The 20,707-nt window shown below is 37.5% G+C and overlaps 1 protein-coding gene across 12 annotated transcripts in view; it reads left to right on the top strand.

Annotated features, from left to right (window-relative positions):
* The window catches only part of Rab3-GEF (Rab3 GDP-GTP exchange factor), a 973,693-nt gene that overhangs the window by 546,600 nt on the left and 406,386 nt on the right, over nucleotides 1-20,707 (top strand). For all 12 annotated transcript variants that reach the window (XR_016547514.1, XM_090382519.1, XM_090382521.1 and 9 more), the window contains exon 23: nucleotides 18,658-18,828. Coding sequence is in view for 11 of the 12 variants with exons in the window: in XM_090382519.1 (XP_090238645.1) it covers nucleotides 18,658-18,828 (171 nt within the window). In the remaining variant the exon portion in view is untranslated. The remainder of the gene's footprint in view (nucleotides 1-18,657; nucleotides 18,829-20,707) is intronic.

Genomic DNA, 20,707 nt, shown 5'->3' with positions numbered 1-20,707 from the left:
AGTGTGACATTGGAGGCAAATTACTGCTATGGATAAAGGGGTGGTTGAGGGGGAGAAGACAGAGAGTGGTAATCAATGGACACTGCTCATCGTGGACTGATGTTATTAGTGGAGTCCCTCAGGGCTCAGTGTTGGGTCCATTATTGTTTTCTGTATTTATAAATGATATTGATGATGGTATATCGGGATTAATGTCCAAGTTTGCAGACGATACAAAGGTTGGCAGGGTTGTCAAGGACACTACTGACACTATGCTGCTGCAACAGGATCTGGAAAGGTTGAGCAGATGGGCTGAGAGGTGGCAAATGAAGTTTAACATTGACAAATGTAAAGTACTACACATGGGAAACGGCAACCCCAGAGCAACGTATCAACTCTGTGGTACAACACTGACAGTGGTAGAGAATGAAAGGGACTTGGGGGTGGTTGTGCAGGCAGATATGAAGTTCTCTGAGCAGTGCAGACGGGCTGCAAGAGTAGCTCATGGAGTATTGTCAATGATATACAGGAATTTTTCCAGCAGGGATAGGGAGGTGATTATTCCATTGTATAAGGCGATGGTCAGGCCACACCTAGAGTACTGTATACAGGTCTGGAGGCCTCATTTCAAGAAGGATGTAGAGCTGCTGGAACGAGTACAGAGAAGGGCAACAAGATTAGTGAATGGAACCAAGGGGTGCTCTTACGAAGAACGGCTTAAATTTTGCAAATTACAGTGTCTGGAGACTAGGCACCAGCGAGGTGATCTGATAGAGGTGTATAAAGCCTTGAATGGTTTAAGCATTCTCAATGCTGATGGGATTCTTCCTCTAGCTCAGAATAATCACCTGAGAGGGCATAAATTCAAATTGAGGAAAGACAGATGTAGGATAGATGTGCGGAAATTTGCCTTTAGCCAGCGGGTGGTTGGTTGGTGGAACAGACTTCCATCCCTTGTGGTGGAGGTTGATAGCCTAAATAAGTTTAAGGCTCAGCTGGACAGGTATTTTGAACGAACGGAGGGGTGAAGTGGAAGTGGTTTTTTTTTTTTTTTTTTTTTTTGGCTGATGCTGCATAAGCTTGCTTTCTTGCATCAAATGCCTCTACTAATGCTAATGCTAATGCTATATAGTGAATAGCTGTTGAGGTGTTGATTGATGTTATGATATGTGTGTATCTGCATGAGTGTCTTTAAAAATAAAAGTACAGTAATAAAAAAATAATATTTTGTTAATAAACAATTTATGCACTAGTCCGCATTATTCTAAAGTAAAAAGGTTATGTTACACCCTCCATTTCGGGAGGGGTTCAAGCTCCCATGGGATTCAAGTGGAGGTAACCAATACATTTATAAAAAAATTAATTTTTTTATGAATGTATTCCTAAATATGACTGTGATTCTAAAGAAAAAAGGTTAGGTTACCCCCTCCACTTTGGGAGGGGGTTCAAGCTCCCATGGGATTCAAGTGGAGGTAACCTGACCTTTTTTCACCATTATGGAAAGCATTCATTAGAGGAAGTTACCATTAGTGCTTCTGAGTGCTACTAAAATGATACTAACCAAATGTTATCGTGTGTTGTGTTCATGCACCAATCAGCACATCATTTGCCACGCCTACCTGTCAATCAATATATCGTTTTCAACTTTGCTCCAGGTGGTAGATGACTTTCATCAACCCGTGCAATACCACCACTTTGCTTATTGGAGGCTTGAAGTGGAGAAACCCATGTTTAGTCACTAGAGCAAAGTTTCCGGCATCCTCCCCCCATACTTCTCTTTCAACCCATGCACGGTACTAAGTACTATAGGTTTTGATACCTTTCGTGTTTGGGGTTTTCATAAAAAAAAAAAAAAAAAAAAAGACCAATAACACCTACCGTCTGTTTACCGAGCGAGCAATGCTAGAGTGCCATATCGGGAAACTAATTTTCCACGTAAGTTCTCCGACGTTTCTCGTTGTTCTCGTGTTGGCTTTCTTTACCTTCGCCGTTAGCATCACTAACTCTGTAATATGATATTGGCAAAAAAAATAAAAAAAAGTCAGTTACAAAGTTGGGGCAGATATCAAGTTTAGTAGAAATTTAGTAATAAAACAATTTAGTATAAATCACTTTGCTGGCTTATAGGTTCATGTATGGTATCATCGAAGTATATAATTTTGGACTATCACCAGGAGAATTGACTTTTAGTTGATAGTAAATAGTTAACAAAATTTAAGAAAACAAAAGTTTCAGTAAATAGTTAACAAAATTAAAGAAAACAAAAGTTTCAGTAAATAGTTAACAGTTAGGTCCTTGAGGTTGTCACAGACATTCTCTCAGATATGCCAGACAAGCTGTTCTTGCTACCTGGGAGTCTAAAACGCTGATGGAACTGATATTCGGGTGACACTCAAGTCAAAGTGGACCCAATTTCGGCGAAGTCCGGACGGTCTATGACAGTCAAATCCTCTGCTTGCACCTTCACGATGGTGGGACTGTTAGTAATCCTGGGTATAACCTTCATGCACAAGTACATGATGGGTGACCACCCAGGTGTGAACCAACGTAAGCAGGGGTCGAGGTGTGGCGCCCACACCACATGGAGGAACGCCACCCCTCTATGTTACCAGGCAGTACTAGGTGGTAGATGACTCTCATCAACCGGTGAAATACCACCACTTTGCTTATTGGAGGCTTGAAGTGGTGGAACCCATGTTTAGTCTCTAGAGCTAAGTTCCGGCCAACCCTTCCCTATCTCTTCCGTCATGCAGTATGATTGATGATTTTTGAGGTTATGATGAATGTCGTAGCGAGATCCAATATTCCTTACATTTCGAGGGTACAGCTCTAAAACGGTGTTCGCAGGCCGGCCGCTAGTTAGTACACCGGACTGAACCTATTGGTAACTCTCTAGGAAGCTTCCGGATCGGCTAGTGTATAATCTTGCTACCTCTACTCTGCCAGATAGTGACTGGAGGGAGTCCGAGTAGTGTGTATGCGGGGAGCATTGTTGAGGCCACGTTATGTCAAGGATCTGGGTATATTCTTACCACATGTACGCCATATCCAAAAATTTCATTACTTCATACAGCATGTCCCACTCACTTTTTCTTACTATTGAATACACCATGAATTGTCAAAATAATAGAGCAAGCTTATCTGCGAAAAGATCTAAACCTCCCAAGGACTTCCTAATTCATTTCACAAATATACGTGGTCTCAATTCTAATCTCAACGATGTCCATTTCCACTTGCAGTCTTCCAAAACCCATGTACTTTTTATGACTGAATCTCAGTTATCAGTTGATTCAACTACTGCTCATCTCAGATGTCCAAATTATTTGCTGTATGATTCCTTTCGCCTCAAAGGTGGTACTTGTGCATATGTCCGTTCTGATATTCCCTGTCAGAGACTTGGCAATTTGGAATATCCTCTCTTTGATCTTCTCTGGCTTAAAATCTCTCTACCTCATTGTGTAAAATTCATCTGTTGCCTCTACCATTCTCCCAACTCCACTAATCACTTGGAGCTCTTTGAATTCCTCTCCTTGCAACTTGACTTTCTCCAGTCCAACTTTCCTAACAGTGAGGTAATTTTCCTTGGTGATTTTAATGTTCACAACTCCAGCTGGCTTCCATTTTCTAGTCACACCGACCCAGCAGGTCGAGATGCTGAGGCGTTTGCAATTACTAATGACCTAGCACAGATTGTTCATTTACCTACAAGAATACCGGACAATCCTAATCATACAGCCAATACGCTTGATCTTTTTCTCACAAACAACCCTTCTACGTACAAGGTTGAAGTGAGAGGTCCTTTAGGCACTTCAGATCACAACTTGGTGATTGTCTCTTCTCCAATGGAACCTTTATCTCATGGCTATTCCCAACCTCGTTTTGTTTGACATTACAAGAATGCAAAATGGGATGACCTGCGAGACTTCTTTTCTTCTTTTCCTTGGTCTGATTACTGTTTCAAAACTTCTGATGTCAACGTTTGCTCAGATCGTGTCAGTGAAATTATTCTTGCAGGAATGGAATCCTTTATCCCACACTCCACTTTAAAATCTCGTCCTTTATCTAAACCTTGGTTTTCCAATAAATGTGCTAAGGCTGTCCAAGAGAAGAACGTTGCATATCGTAATTGGCTTGTTTCTAATTCTTCAGTTTCATTTTCTGCCTACACCAAAGCTCGCAACAATTATAAAGCAGTTATTAATCAGTCCAAACTAGAGTTTGAACAGGCTAAGAGTAGAAAACTTGCTTCTTGCCCTAATGGTAGCCGAGCATTCTGGTCTCTTGCCAAAGCTATTGGCCGCAACTTTTGCCCATCTCTGCTCCCACCTCTGTCCAAACCAGATGGTTCTGTTGTCACTTGAGCCAAGGATAAAGCTGACCTGCTAGCATCCCATTTTTCTTCCAGCTCATGTATTATTGATCTTGGTAAAACACCTCCCACCATTCCTAACACGCTCCATTCAATGCCTCCTGTGGTCTTCCGTCAAAAGGATATCAGAAGGATTTTGATGAATCTTGATGCTAAGAAAGCTCCAGGTCCTGATGGTATTTCTCCACTTGTTCTCAAAACCTGTGCTCCTGAACTTACTCCTATTCTTTGCCGCCTTTTTTCACTTTCTTATTCCAAAGGTGTTTTTCCTTCTGCTTGGAAATTTGCTCATATCCAGCCAGTTCCTAAAAAGGGTGACAAATCCCTCCCATCCAATTATCGTCCCATTGCAATTACTTCTACTCTTTCTAAAGTAATGGAGATATCAATTAACCTCCAACTCTTAAACTACCTAGAAACCTTCCGTCTGATCAACGATCGCCAGTATGGATTCCGTCAGTGTCGATCCACTGGTGATATTCTCGCTTATGTTACCCATTTATGGACTAATTCAATGGAAAGGTTCGGTGAAACACAAGTAGTTGCTCTTGACATCTCAAAGGCTTTTGATCGTGTTTGGCATAAAGGTCTTCTAAGCAAGCTTCCATCTTATGGTTTCCCAAATGTTTTTAGTACTTGGTTATCCAGTTTTCTCTCTGATCGCTCACTGAGGGTGATGGTTGATGGCTTTCTGTCTTCTAACTTCTCCACTAATGCTGGTGTCCCCCAAGGTTCAGTTCTTTCCCCCACTCTTTTCCTCTTGTATATCAATGACCTTCTTCCATTGACTGGAAATCCTATCCATAGTTTTGCCGATGATAGCACATTGCATTCAACTTTCCATTTTGAGAAACCTTGTCCAGCTCAATCAGCTTCAAGTTCTCGAAAATCTGCTGCCAATTCCTTAAATGCCGATCTTCGGGTAATTCTCCAGTGGGGCAAAGACAACTTAGTTGATTTCAACCCTTCTAAAACTCAATCTTGTCTTATATCTCGCAGAAAGGATTCTTCTGCTCCTATGCTTATCTTTAGTGACACTCCGATTTCTAGGCAAAATGATATATCTCTTTTGGGGATTACCCTGACTTCTAATCTCTCTTGGCACAAGCACATTACAAATATTGCTTCCTCTGCATCTAAAAAACTTGGTTTTCTCTTTCGCTCTCGGCGTTACTTTTCTCCCAAACAGCTGCTCACTCTGTATAAATCGCAAATCCGCCCTGCCATGGAATATTGTTCCCACGTCTGGGGTGGTGTCCCCAAAACCTCTCTCAGGCTTCTTGATTCCATTCAGAAGAGGGCGATTAGGTTAATTAATGATTCATCTCTAACAGAGTCTCTCCACTCGCTTTCTCATAGACGCACTGTTTCTGCTGCATGCCTCTTCTACAGATACTTCCACGGGCACTGTTCTTCTGAATTGGCTTCTATAATTCCCGCTCTCTCTTTCAAAACAGTCCGAATACGTGCCGCCACCAGCCAACATCCATTTACTGTCCAACTTCAAACCCACAGAACCAACTTTTCATCTTCCTCATTTATTCATTCAACTGCCGTTTTCTGGAACAACCTTCCTTCATACGTATTTCCTGAAAATTACAATCTACAGAAGTTCAAGTCCAATATCAACAAATTTCTTCTTTCGTCTTCTCAACCTCCAACCCAAGCACGGTACTAAGTACTATAGGTTATAATACCTCTCGTGTTAGCATTAGCATTAGCATTAGTAGAGGCATTTGATGCAAGAAAGCAAGCTTATGCAGCATCAGCCAAAAAAAAAAAAAAAAAAAAAAACCCACTTCCACTTCACCCCTCTGTTTGTTCAAAATACCTGTCCAGCTGAGCCTTAAACTTATTTAGGCTATCAACCTCCACCACAAGGGATGGAAGTCTGTTCCACCAACCAACCACCCGCTGGCTAAAGGCAAATTTCCACACGTCTATCCTACATCTGTCTTTCCTCAATTTGAATTTATGCTCTCTCAGGTGATTTTTCTGAGCTAGAGGAAGAATACCATCAGCATTGAGCATGCTTAAACCATTCAAGGCTTTATACACCTCTATCAGATCACCTCGCTGGTGCCTAGTCTCCAGACACTGTAATTTGCAAAACTTAAGCCTTTCCTCGTAAGAGCACCCCTTTGTTCCATTCACTAATCTTGTTGCCCTTCTCTGTACTCGTTCCAGCAGCTCTACATCCTTTTTGAAATGAGGCCTCCAGACCTGTATACAGTACTCTAGGTGTGGCCTGACCATCGCCTTATACAATGGAATAATCACCTCCTTATCCCTGCTGGAAAAATTCCTGTATATCATTGACAATACTCCATGAGCTACTCTTGCAGCCCGTCTGCACTGCTCAGAGAACTTCATATCTGCCTGCACAACCACCCCCAAGTCCCTTTCATTCTCTACCTCTGTCAGTGTAGTACCACAGAGTTGATACGTTGCTCTGGGGTTGCTGTTTCCCATGTGTAGTACTTTACATTTGTCAATGTTAAACTTCATTTGCCACCTCTCAGCCCATCTGCTCAACCTTTCCAGATCCTGTTGCAGCAGCATAGTGTCAGTAGTGTCCTTGACAACCCTGCCAACCTTTGTATCGTCTGCAAACTTGGACATTAAGCCCGATATACCATCATCAATATCATTTATAAATACAGAAAACAATAATGGACCCAACACTGAGCCCTGAGGGACTCCACTAATAACATCAATCCACGATGAGCAGTGTCCATTGATTACCACTCTCTGTCTTCTCCCCCTCAACCACCCCTTTATCCATAGCAGCAATTTGCCTCCAATGTCACACTGCTCCAATTTGTGTAGCAGTCTTCCATGTGCAACAGTATCAAAAGCCTTTCTAAGATCCAAGTATATAATATCAAAGTTATTCCCTGCATCCAGTTCTTTTGTGACTGCATAATAGTATCCAATCAAGTTGGTCAGGCAAGACTTCCCCTTAACAAAACCATGCTGTGTCTGAGCTATAACTGAAGTCTTGTCTAAATGATCCTGCAGTGCTTCTTTAACCAGTGCCTCCATTAATTTTCCTGGAACAGAAGTTAAGCTCACAGGTCTATGATTAGTACCCAAGCACGGTACTAAGTACTATAGGTTATAATACCTCTCGTGTTAGCATTAGCATTAGCATTAGTAGAGGCATTTGATGCAAGAAAGCAAGCTTATGCAGCATCAGCCAAAAAAAAAAAAAAAAAAAAAAACCCACTTCCACTTCACCCCTCTGTTTGTTCAAAATACCTGTCCAGCTGAGCCTTAAACTTATTTAGGCTATCAACCTCCACCACAAGGGATGGAAGTCTGTTCCACCAACCAACCACCCGCTGGCTAAAGGCAAATTTCCACACGTCTATCCTACATCTGTCTTTCCTCAATTTGAATTTATGCTCTCTCAGGTGATTTTTCTGAGCTAGAGGAAGAATCCCATCAGCATTGAGCATGCTTAAACCATTCAAGGCTTTATACACCTCTATCAGATCACCTCGCTGGTGCCTAGTCTCCAGACACTGTAATTTGCAAAACTTAAGCCTTTCCTCGTAAGAGCACCCCTTTGTTCCATTCACTAATCTTGTTGCCCTTCTCTGTACTCGTTCCAGCAGCTCTACATCCTTTTTGAAATGAGGCCTCCAGACCTGTATACAGTACTCTAGGTGTGGCCTGACCATCGCCTTATACAATGGAATAATCACCTCCTTATCCCTGCTGGAAAAATTCCTGTATATCATTGACAATACTCCATGAGCTACTCTTGCAGCCCGTCTGCACTGCTCAGAGAACTTCATATCTGCCTGCACAACCACCCCCAAGTCCCTTTCATTCTCTACCTCTGTCAGTGTAGTACCACAGAGTTGATACGTTGCTCTGGGGTTGCTGTTTCCCATGTGTAGTACTTTACATTTGTCAATGTTAAACTTCATTTGCCACCTCTCAGCCCATCTGCTCAACCTTTCCAGATCCTGTTGCAGCAGCATAGTGTCAGTAGTGTCCTTGACAACCCTGCCAACCTTTGTTTCGTCTGCAAACTTGGACATTAAGCCCGATATACCATCATCAATATCATTTATAAATACAGAAAACAATAATAGACCCAACACTGAGCCCTGAGGGACTCCACTAATAACATCAGTCCACGATGAGCAGTGTCCATTGATTACCACTCTCTGTCTTCTCCCCCTCAACCACCCCTTTATCCATAGCAGCAATTTGCCTCCAATGTCACACTGCTCCAATTTGTGTAGCAGTCTTCCATGTGCAACAGTATCAAAAGCCTTTCTAAGATCCAAGTATATAATATCAAAGTTATTCCCTGCATCCAGTTCTTTTGTGACTGCATAATAGTATCCAATCAAGTTGGTCAGGCAAGACTTCCCCTTAACAAAACCATGCTGTGTCTGAGCTATAACTGAAGTCTTGTCTAAATGATCCTGCAGTGCTTCTTTAACCAGTGCCTCCATTAATTTTCCTGGAACAGAAGTTAAGCTCACAGGTCTATGATTAGTTGTGTCAGCCTTTGATCCTCCTTTGTGAATTGGGGTCACATTTGCACATCTCCAGTCTATGGGTACCTCCACTGAGTCCAAGGAAGCTCTCATAATTATGGCTAAGGGTTTGCTTACTTCCTTTGCTGCCTCCTTTAATATAACTGGATATATCCCATCCACCCCGGGTGCCTTTCTTGTGTTTATCTTCAACAGTTTCTCCTCCACTTTACTCCCAGTTATTTCAAGATTCTGTAGCTTACTGCTAGAGTTGAATACACCTCTGGCATTCCCCTCGCTGAATAACTCCTCATGTGTGAATGTCGATGCAAAATATTCATTTAGTTTGTTAGCTACCTGAGCAGGATCATCAACACTTGACCCATCAATATCAAGTGGACCAGTCTGAATCATCCCCTTCCTTCTAGAGTTTACATAAGTAAAGAACTCTTTGCTGTTTTTCTTTGCATCCCTTGCCAAGGATTTCTCGTAATCTGCCTTCGCCTGCCTAACCTCCTTTGTAACTTGGTTGCATATCAAATTGTATCTATCATAGGCTTCTGTGTCATGTGTTAATTTGTATGTATCCCATGCATTTTTCTTCTCTGCCATATGCCTCATTAGTTCATCTGACATCCATTTTGGCCTAAACCCTGAACAATATTTCTTAGTTGGTATGTAAAGCCTAGTAGCTTCCAAGATAAGTTCTTTGAATGCTTCCCATTTTGAATTTGCTGTTGGTAACATCATCAGTTGGTCCCACTGTATAGAATTTAAATACTGTCTCAGTCCATCGTAGTCACCTTTACGGAAGCAATATCCCTTCCCTTTACCCCTAATGGTAGTTACCTCTTTGAGTAAATCCCACTTCAGCACACTGTGATCACTGCCACCTAGTGGTTCATTTATCTGCAGATTCTTAATGCATGAAGAATCACTGCTGATAATCAAATCAAGAGTATTACTCCCTCTAGTTGCCTCCCGAACATGCTGATGTAGAAAACAATCATCCAATAAATCCACAAAAGCCCTGCTAGTGTGTGAGTAACCAGCCCCCAAATTCCAGTCAATATCTGGGAAATTAAAATCTCCCATTATAAGACACTCTGATTTACTGGCCCACTCTATTTCCCTGTACAGTTCCTTATTATACTCATCAGAGTCATTAGGCCTATAGCACACTCCTACTCTCAATTTGATCTCCCAATGTTTATGTCACACCAAACTGACTCCACACTGCACTGTCCAGCGATGTCGACTGGCTTCACTTCCTTGGCTTTTATGTGTTTCTTAACTAATAGCATAACCCCTCCCCCCTTCCTATCCTGTCTATCCTTTCTGTAGACGTTGTACTCCCCAAATTGCAGTTCTGCATCCCTTATATCTGTGTGACACCACGTCTCTGATATCCCAACAATATCTGCCTTCGATGTTTTGAGCAATACCTCAAATTCATCAAATTTATTTACTAAACTCCTAGCATTGGTGTACACGCAAGTATACCTGCACCTGTTTCTATTCTTAGCTACCCTAACACAACCCATGTGTTTACTTGTACCGCAATGGCTCCCAGCAGTCTCTGAAATACCATGCATCTTGTTTTTCAGGCTTCTGCTCATTCTAATAGAAGCAGTGCAAGAATCTCTTTCACCTCTGCCAGTGGCTACTGTCAATCTATTGGTCTTTGTCTCCCCCCAAGCTAGCAGTTTTCCGACCCACATAATACTGCCTCGATAGCATCAGCAAATATTCTTGCACCCTTTCTATTTAAGTGTATCCCATCCCTGTAGAAGCAATCTCTCCTGTTAACAAGTACAGTCCAGGCTGAAAAAAATTCTACCCCTTGAGCCTTGCACAATCTTTCCAGGGCCGAATTGATCGACAAGGCTCTCATCATATACTCCCTCCTATCGTGTCTGGGCAGAATGGGGTTCTCATAAAAAAAAAAAAAAAAAATTTAAGAAAACAAAAGTTTCAGTAAATAGTTAACAAAATTACAACAACAAAAACATTTATAGCTTCGATTCACCCTTCAAGACAAGTTCAGCTGCTGCATTTCAATCTCTTATTTCAATTAAACAGTGTAATCCTTCAATGAAGGACAAAGAATAAGCAGTAAGAAGAAAAGAGCATTATATTTTCAATTTCAGATCAGTACAAAAGATTTGTCTTTTTGTCTCTGCAAAGATAACTGCATTATTCTTTGATCTACATAACAAACTAGTAATTCAAACATTACACCTCTATCCATTAAATATAAATATTAAGGTAAGTATAAATATATTTACTCCTTATTTAAAGGTTCTTTACTGTTTTATTAGCTAGTTTTTCTCATTAACTTTGTTTTGTTTATCTCTGGCATAACACCAGATCAGAGGAGTTCATAGTTAAGTTATGAAGACAGTCATGAATTTTTTTTAGTAATCATGCAGCTTTGAAACAGCATGTGCTAGAGTGTGCTCTTGGTGCTGACTACTTGGTTGCATCATTACTAATCCCATGTCAAAACTTGCAGTTCTAGTTTTTGGTTATGCTTCAGATTATCCAATAGAAAAAATCTATCCATTTAATAATCTATGTTAACTTTTGATTTCATTCCATTCTTTACTTAGTTTAAACTATATGAGCAGCTCATAATAATAAGAGTTAAACATTAACCTCACTTTATTCAGCCTTTAATAAATCAGTTGTACTCTACATATATGACTCTTAACAGATACTATATTATCTACGTTAAAGGAAGCAATGTTACGTCAACATTAAACTAACTTTAAAAGTTGCTTAAAGAATCCACAAGTTTAATAATATGAACTGTTATAGATATAGACTATCTCTATATTAGCAACATATATCTCATTATATCAAAAATTATTCTGTTTTCGTCATGATGTAAACCTCATGTCATGAGAGAGAGAGAATGCATAACAAATCATGCTTATTGTTGCTTTGTTTGCCATGGGTTTAGATATAGATATGGGTTTAGCACATAAAGATTAGCACATTTACAAATAATACAATACATACACGTTACAGGTTTTATCAGACATAAGATAAAAAACTTCTGGAGGTTAATTACTTAATCACGTTTTATGACAAAGTAATACTAAATAAATGTGAGCTTACAAGTGCTCAATTCTTCCTACGTTCTATTAATATTTGAGGAATAAACAAGGAGTTCCCTTTTATTCAGTCAGTAGGATTTCTTCTTAACCAACTCTCCTTATGTGAATAAATTATAATTGATACGTTAAAATAATATTAAAATAATTTAAAACTCATAATGTGTTCCTCACTATCAACACATGGGTAGTCTAACATCCCAGGATCGTAATGGTGAGCCCCAACCTGACCCCAGAAATATCAAACCCCCAAGCAGTCTTTAGTGATGGAAGACATTTTGTCATGGAAGCGAATTTAAAATATGACTGAAATACTATTAAAATGAGATAAAAATGCTATATATGAATTAAAAACCACTAAAATTTCCTCCCGTGTTGAATATTTAAAATTTTGGCTTCATTAACCAGGAATGTGTGGTTTTCATTTATTGCATGGACTGCTAGTTCCAAAGCATTTGCAAGTGATGCACGGACTGATTCTTCATGTCGCTTAACCCTTGAGTTTAAAATACATTTGGTAGATCCGATGTAAGTGGAATCACAATCCTTACGTGAAATGTGGTAGACAAGGTCACGTGTTTGTTTGGAGGACGATAGTACCGAGTATAGTTTTTTTTAGTGTCGCATATAATTTATGGCTCGGTTTTGCTATTATTTTCATTTCTGTACCTCTATACAGGTAGTTAATTTGCCTATACCAGTGTTCAACATGTGGCATTGTAATAAAATATTTTTTATTAATCCTATCATTATGTTTGTTGTTGATTATTTTGCCTTTCACTTCTAATTTAATACTATTGATAGCGGTGATAGGGTATCCTCTATTTAGAAACCTATTCGTCAGTTCTAATTTCTAATTCTATCTGTAGGGCAAGTTGGGTGGTAGAGTATTTGAATGCATTTAAGAACTGGTTTAGCATGATTGACCTTTTATATGAGTATGGGTGATAACTGCTATATTGTAGGAACATCCCTAGATTTGTGGGCTTATGATAGATACTGAAATTATTATTATTATTATTATTATTAGCCATATGATGCAAGGAAGCCTGAGACTTATGCTGCACCAGCCAAAAAAATTTCCCGAGTTACCCTGAGAGAGAGAGAGAGAGAGAGAGAGAGAATCACCAAGAAAGAGAAAGATGATTATATCCAGCTCAGGACCCTGGGTTTGCCAAGCCCATACTCACCAGATGTGAGCCCCTGGGGTAATTTTTGCCCTCCCTTTTAAGCATGAAGTTTAAAAAATTTATGGACTTCGTTTCTTCTTGTTGTTTCTCAAGTGTAAATTTTAGCCTAATGTGAATATTAATAAAAGTTTGCAAAACTTTGTTTGTAGTGTCATAATCCATTATAATGAGAATGTCGTCGAGGTATCTTCCATAAAATGTGATTTTTGGTAAAAACTGTGTTAAGTGTATATTTTCTAATCTGTCTAAATACAACACTGATATTAGACCGCTCAAGTTTAAACCCATGGGCAAACTAAAAATCTGTCTATAAATCTTACTTTCGAATAAAATATAATTAGCCTCAACCAGCAACTTAATAAGCTCAAATATCTCTTTTTTAGGCAAATTCGTACTGTTAATGCTAATAGTGTTATTGTTTAATAAATCCCAGATTACATCCAGAGCATATGCTACATTAACATTAACATTAGTGTATAATGAAATTACATCAAGGGAAAATAATTTAACTTCTCCCCCAATTTTACGGTCTTTCAAATTAGTATATAAGGTATCATAATTCTTTATACTACATTTTAATACCTGCCGAAAAGGTTTTATAATCCAATATAAATGTGTGTCGCCAAGGCCGAAAAAGCAGAATTTTTGTATGATACTATAGGCTGAATTGGGTGTCCGGGTTTGTGTAGTTTTACTTGTCCAAAGAGAATAGGTGCATTATTTGTTCTAGCTTTTAGTTTCTTTAGTTGTGCCATTGAAATGTAATCCCTTTTGTGATATGATGTAAGTATTTCTTTGTATTGATTGACCACGTTATTAAACACGGAAAAGTCTACTTCTTTGTATGTGGGGACTATCTGATATAATTACCTATAATTTGTTAATATAATCCGTTTTATTTAAAATCACTATGTCTCCCTTATCAGCTTTGTGAATTATAATATCCTTATTTTCCCTTAATTTCTGTAAATCAATAGCTTCATTTCTGTTTAATCTCAGTAAACCTGGCATTCTAGGATTGTTAATGATCTGATGACTAGGGAGGAAATTTTAATGGTTTTTAATTCATTTATAGTATTTTTATCGTATATTAATAGTATTTCGCTCGTATTTTAAATTCACGTTCATGACAAAATGTCTTTCATCACTAAAGATTTCTGGGGTCGGGTTGGGATTCACCACTATGATCCTGGAATGTTAGGCTACCCATGTGTTGATAGTGAGGAACACATGAGTTTTAAATTATTTTAATATTATTTTAACGTATCATTTATAATTTATTTGCATAAGGAGAGTTGGTTAAGAAGAAATCCTTCTTTAAGAAGAAAATGTGAATTTAAAATACAAGTGAAATACTATTAAAATACGATAAAGTCCATAATTTTTTTAAACTTCACGCTTAAAAGGGAGTGTGAAAATATTAATTTCAGTATCTATCATAAGCCCACGAATATGGGGATGTTCCTGCACTATAGCAGTTATCACCCGTACTCATATAAAAGGTCAATCATGCTAAACCATTTCTTAAATGCATTCAAATACTCTAGCAACTTGCCCTACAGATAGAAATAGAATTTAGAACTGACGAATAGGTTTCTAAAGAAAGGAAACCCTATCACCGCTATCAATAGTATTAAATTAGAAGCGAAAGACAAAATAATCAACAACAAACATAATGACAGGATTAATAAAAAAATATTTTATTACAATGCCGCACGTTGAACACTGGTATAGACAAATTAACAACCTTTTTAGAGGTACAGAAATGAAAATAGTAGCAAAACCGGGCCATAAATTATATGCGACACTAAAAAAAAAAAAAAAAAAAAAAACTATACTCGGTACTATCATCCTCCAAACAAACACATGACCTCGTCTACCACATTTCATGTAAGGATTGTGATTCCACTTACATTGGATCTACCAGAGGTATTTTAAACTCGAGGGTTAAGTGACACGAAGCATCAGTCCATGCAAAAATGAAAACCACACATTCCTGGTTAATGAAGCCAAAATTTTAAATATTCAATAAAGGAAGAAATTTTAGTGGTTTTTAATTGATTTATAGTAGTTTTATCTTATTTTAATAGTACAGCAGACTCTTGATTTACCGGGACAATTCAAAACTCCAAATTAAAAAAAAAAAAAAAAAAAAAAATCAACCAGAAAGCAAAAAATTCAAGTAATGACTAGAATAGGTATAAACAGATATTTTGCAAGTCGTAAATAAGCGACAAGCGGTATTATAAGTCATCATTGGGAGTTTAGTGTACCTATTATCTTGCAATCCCCACTGTCTTCTCATCCGCCGCTCAAAAAAAATAAAGAAAAAGAGACCAAATGTTTAGTTTGTTTTAGTGCGTCGTGTCGATTTTGTTGTGTTCTGTTGCAGCGCAAAAGGAAATTTCGTTTCGTTATTTATGTCAGGGATGTCAGAATTTTTTTTATAGTAAATTTTTTTTTTTTGTTTAAAAATCGCGAAAATTATGGGTAAATGCAAAAGAGTTGCGTTTTCAGTTAAACAAAAACTTGAAATTATTCAAAAGTTTGAAAACAGTGCATCTGTTAAATCTCTAAGGAGCCATTATAATGTTGGTGACCAAACCATACGCAATATCGTAAAAAATAAAGGGAAGCTATTAGATTTAAAATCGACATCGTAAAAAAATATTGGAAAGGTATTAGACTTAAAATTGACATCGCAAAAAAATAAAGGGAAGCATCGTATTGGACACACGAGTAGTGCATGGTAAGTTTTTTATCTATCGCCATATTTTTTACATAGGTTGCTGAACATTTTTTGATGCTGCAAGTCCCTGACATATGCAACTATGGATTTACGTAAATTTTTTTTTTCACTCAAATTTTTTTTTTTTTTTTAGGATTGTAAAATTTAAAACAAACAAAAATAATAAATAAATAAAATAAACAATCAATAACAACGATCATGGCATGCACAAATTGCACAAGTTATATACGGCGTAACAAGCAAAAAAATAGGAGAGAAGAGAAGATTCTTACAATTTATGGTTTTTTTTTATATATATATATATATATGACTGAAGATTTCAGCGAAGAGGAACACATTTCGCCATAATAACATAAAAACCCACACAATTCCAGCTATCGGTATTATCGCAAATGCAATAAGATCGAGTTTACTACCCGTTTATGATTAGATGCACGAACAGAAAAGCCCAGTAATCCAGAAGATGCAAATTGTTTAACCCTGTGAATTCTTTTTAGAAAATTTCATTTTGACCGTTATCATGGTGCCGACTAAGAGAATAAGTGACAGTGGTACTAGTAAATCTACCAACAAAAGGAAAGCCATCGATTTGGATCAGAAAATTAAACTAATAAGGATGTATGAAAATGGGCCAAACATTAACAAGTATCACGCGGAATTCAGATTTGTCAATAATAATATAGTAGCAATATTTTATTAGTCATTCCCGAGTTACTTAAAACTCGACAAAGTAAGAAGTCCTGGAACGTATCTCTTACGTATGTCGGGGACTTTTATATTTTTGGGTTAACCGGGAAATCGATTATCTGGGATTTGTTTTTTACCATCTATCCCTGAAAATTGAGAGTCTACTGTATTTCAGTAGTATTTTAAATTCGCTTTCATGACAAAATGTCTTCCATCACTAAAGATTGCTTGGGAGTTCGATATTTCTGGGGTCGGATTGGGGTTCACCACAACGATCCTGGGATGTTAGACTACCCGTGTGTTGATAGTAAGGAACACATTATGAGTTTTAAATTATTTTAATGTATCATTTATAATTTATTCACATAAGGAGAGTTGATTAAGAAGAAATCCTACTGACTGAATAAAAGGTAACTCCTTGTTTATTCGACAAAGTAGTACATACATTTAGATTTGACTGAACAATTAAAACTAATCAGTAAAGAAATTACAACTTATCACAGCAAAAAAATTGGGTAACTTGTGGGTAAACGGAACTTTCTACAATAGCATGAATGAACTTTGGAAAGTGAAGTTAACTAGACTGCAAGTCCCGTATTATGACTAGCAGGTGCTTGTTACAATCCTGCTGCATTTCATTCATTCATTGAAAAGATAGGTGCTTCCTGCAGCAACCACTCTTGATGATGCCATGCTTTATACTATACACCATGATGCCGTTGTACCAACCCAAGGTTGTATTGTGGTAAATCTGGCTTGTTGTTTTCAGTTTGTTATATTCCATCCATTCTGTCAATTAAGCATGCTGTTTGCTCTTTGTTATTAACTTACTTTTTTTTGGTTTTGGATTTACAAAAGGTTTGGAATCTTTTGTGTAAAGTAAAACATTAAGTTGGCTTTATCCACTTAAGTAAGACTATTAAGCTGGCTTTATCTTTAGTTGAAAAGGCAGTTGAGCCACCAGGATATAACAGAGTTGGAAGTATGTAGGGCAGAAGTTGCAGTAAATAGATTTCACAAGAGATCTAAGTTCCCTGCCTTTAACATTTCAAAATTGACTGTGAGTTTACTAATAACTTATTTGCAACTGTTGTTTAATGGAGGCAGAAAATTAAACTGGAAATTTGGATACATGCCAAGTAGAACAGGCTACATTCTTTTCCTGAACAAATTTCACATGTTTTTTTGGAAAACTGTGGTTTAGACAGATGGCAAGACTTTAATATAGGATTTTATCCTTACAAGAATAGTTTCAGTAACATAATCTGAGCAAATGCTAGGATCAGATTTAAAACAGCGGTCCAACTATAGAAAATAAGAATAGAATTTGCACAGATCCATCCATTTCACATTCTTATAATGCCAAATAGCACAAGGCTCAGAATGGCCTTGGAACAGAAGCTCCACTGAAGAACAACACATTTGTTACCTAGCAGATAAGCAACTATATACCTTGAAAGGTTATCAGTGGAAATGAGTGTTCAAACTCTCATTCAAAAAAAATATTTTTTTTGATAAATAAAAATAAATAAATAAAACTATAAATAAATAAAAAAAATTTTGATCAAATAAAGTTGATATATAATAATTTATTTTAATTACTTAGTACTCATAATCTGCTGTAAAACAATATTAATTTCTAAAGGATATTTTTGCCTAGACTGCGAAGGAGTTTACTGACATATGGGTTAGTGCAATATGCATCATTTTAAAAATTAGTGCTTTTATGATTCTTTATTTATCATTGATTTATAGCAGGTTATAATTTATTTATCTAGGTTTTCTTGGGTTGGTAGGATAATTTTAGAGTTTACTTTATCTTGAAACAGAGAAATTAATAATTTCTCTTATTTCTATACCTGTTCTAAATGTAATTGTCATGTATTTTATTTTTAAATATTTTAAGTCTATTGGAAATGCATGAATAACTTCAATTTATTTTAAAAACATGCCTTAAACAAAATATCCAGTCTAAAAATATACTGCAAAGAAAAAAAATTTTTTAATGAACAAAAATAACTTAAAAACTTTTAATGCAGAGAAATGTTTTCATATACTTTGTTAGGTATCAGAATCGGGGACTGCACTGAGTCAAGGTTCTGACCCTGCTGTGCCTAGTTGCAATGCAAGTGATTCAGGAAGTATGACCACAAATCCAGCTTATTATCGTTCGCTACGCATAAATCAAAATTCCTTCCGCTCTACTGTTTCAGATAGTGAAATAGAGGCAGGAAATGTAAGTTTTTTTGTATATGTATAATTGATTTTAATAAATTAATGCAGTTCATATAATCTGTAACTGTAATATATAATATATTATGAATGGTTATTTAAGTTTACCCTTGTTTTTTAAACATTGTATGAGAACATCTAGAAGTTATTCTGGACTTTTTAATCCATATTTGATTTTCTTCAGACTTTTTTTTTTTTTTTTTTTTTTTTTTTGGACACTTGGTTAAGACTATAGCTGCCTTCTGAAAGAGCCAAACTAATAACAACACAATATAAAGTTAGAGGCACTCAGCTGTTCATTGGTATGTTTTTAGATATCTACGTGGAGGCCAATGGATCTGGGTCACACTGGAGAGATGTTAGAGGAGGTCATGGCAGTATATAGAACCCTTTTTTTTTTTTTTTTCTGCTAGTCTAGTGGACTTTGTAACTCTTGTGGGAAGAGTCTTTGCTGCTGGTACTTGTACTATTCAATATACAGGGCAGATGTGAAAAAGTGGAAAGGCCATCAGTATAGAACCAGAGAAACCAGCAAGGAGAGAAGGGAAGAAGAGTAGGAGGAGAAAGAGCATGGGAGACTGAGACTGAAAGGAAAATCAATTGTGGTAAACAAGTAACTTGTAGGTTCTAATCACATTTAACTAATTTAAAACTCTACAAACATAATGGTAAGCATAATACATATAATGCAAACTTGATAGCTTAATACATATTATTGCATTTGGGTATCTATCGGTTTAGTATATTATTCTCAAGTTAAATTGAATTTAAATGGAAATCATGCTCAGACTAGAGTAGCAAAGCAACAAACTCAAAGTAGAGGGAGTGCTGTGGCTGAGGAAAGAACTGAAGGTTCTTCTTCTACAAATAACAGCCTAACAAAATATGCTACTTGTGCAATGTTTGTAGGACTGTCTGGAACAGGACATGATAGAGCCAAGGGGATGTGTCTGTTCAGTGCAGAGTGTGAAGAAATCAGACATGAACTCGGCATTCTGATAGGTGTTTATAGGCTTGAAGAACAGGGTGGATATCCTTGAAGGATTTATAATGGGGAGCCCATCAGGCTCTCAGCTTCCCAACTCAATACCAGAGCCCTCACTTGTGCTTTAGGCAAAACAGCAGCAATCCCCAAGGAAGAATGTGCTGATCCCACAGGAAGTAGCTATTATAGATGACTCTATTGTCTGGTAAACAGGAAATACAAAAAGTGTGCAAAAACGATAGATGGAATAAGACAAGGGTAGGTCTTCTAGAAGAAAACGGTGATGATGTTGTAGAGCAGGTGTCATCTTTTAAGGGCATGAAAGGTGATATTGTTGAACACGTCGGCACTAATGATATTAAGAGTAGGAGATATGAGGACTTACCTGACAGGTACAGAGCAACGTGAAGAAAAGTCATGAGTTTCGATTAAAATTGAAAATATTTGCAATCCTGCACAGCCACGATAGGAGTGAGTACGTCAAGAGCTTTCTCAATCAGTTTGGCCCTTGAGAGACTGTACAATGCTCATGAGATAGAATATTTCTCAGCACGGTCTGTGCTTGTTAACAGGAGAGACTGTTTTTACAGGAATAGGACACACTTAAATAGAAGAGTTGCAAGAATATTTGCTGTGCTGTTGAGGCACTGTTAGGTGGGTCAAAAAACTGATAGCTTGGTGGATACACAGACTAACAGGCTAGAGGGTGATTCATGCACTGCTTTTATGAACATTCAGCAGCCTGAAAGCAAGGCATCACACGATGATGACCCACAAGGCATCACACATTCATGATGACCCACAATCCCTGCTGTGGGTCATCATGAAACAAGTAAATACGTGGGTTGTTGGGGTAATTAAAAGTAAGAACTGTTGCATGTACACTACTGCTAGGAGC

Source organism: Mastigoproctus giganteus, chromosome 10 (genome assembly GCF_048544385.1).
Source record: "Mastigoproctus giganteus isolate SK-2022 chromosome 10, ASM4854438v1, whole genome shotgun sequence".
In the NCBI taxonomy this organism is placed as follows: domain Eukaryota; kingdom Metazoa; phylum Arthropoda; class Arachnida; order Uropygi; family Thelyphonidae; genus Mastigoproctus; species Mastigoproctus giganteus.
The sequence above is the reverse complement of the archived record's forward strand: the minus strand, read 5'-3'. Positions and strand labels throughout refer to the sequence as shown.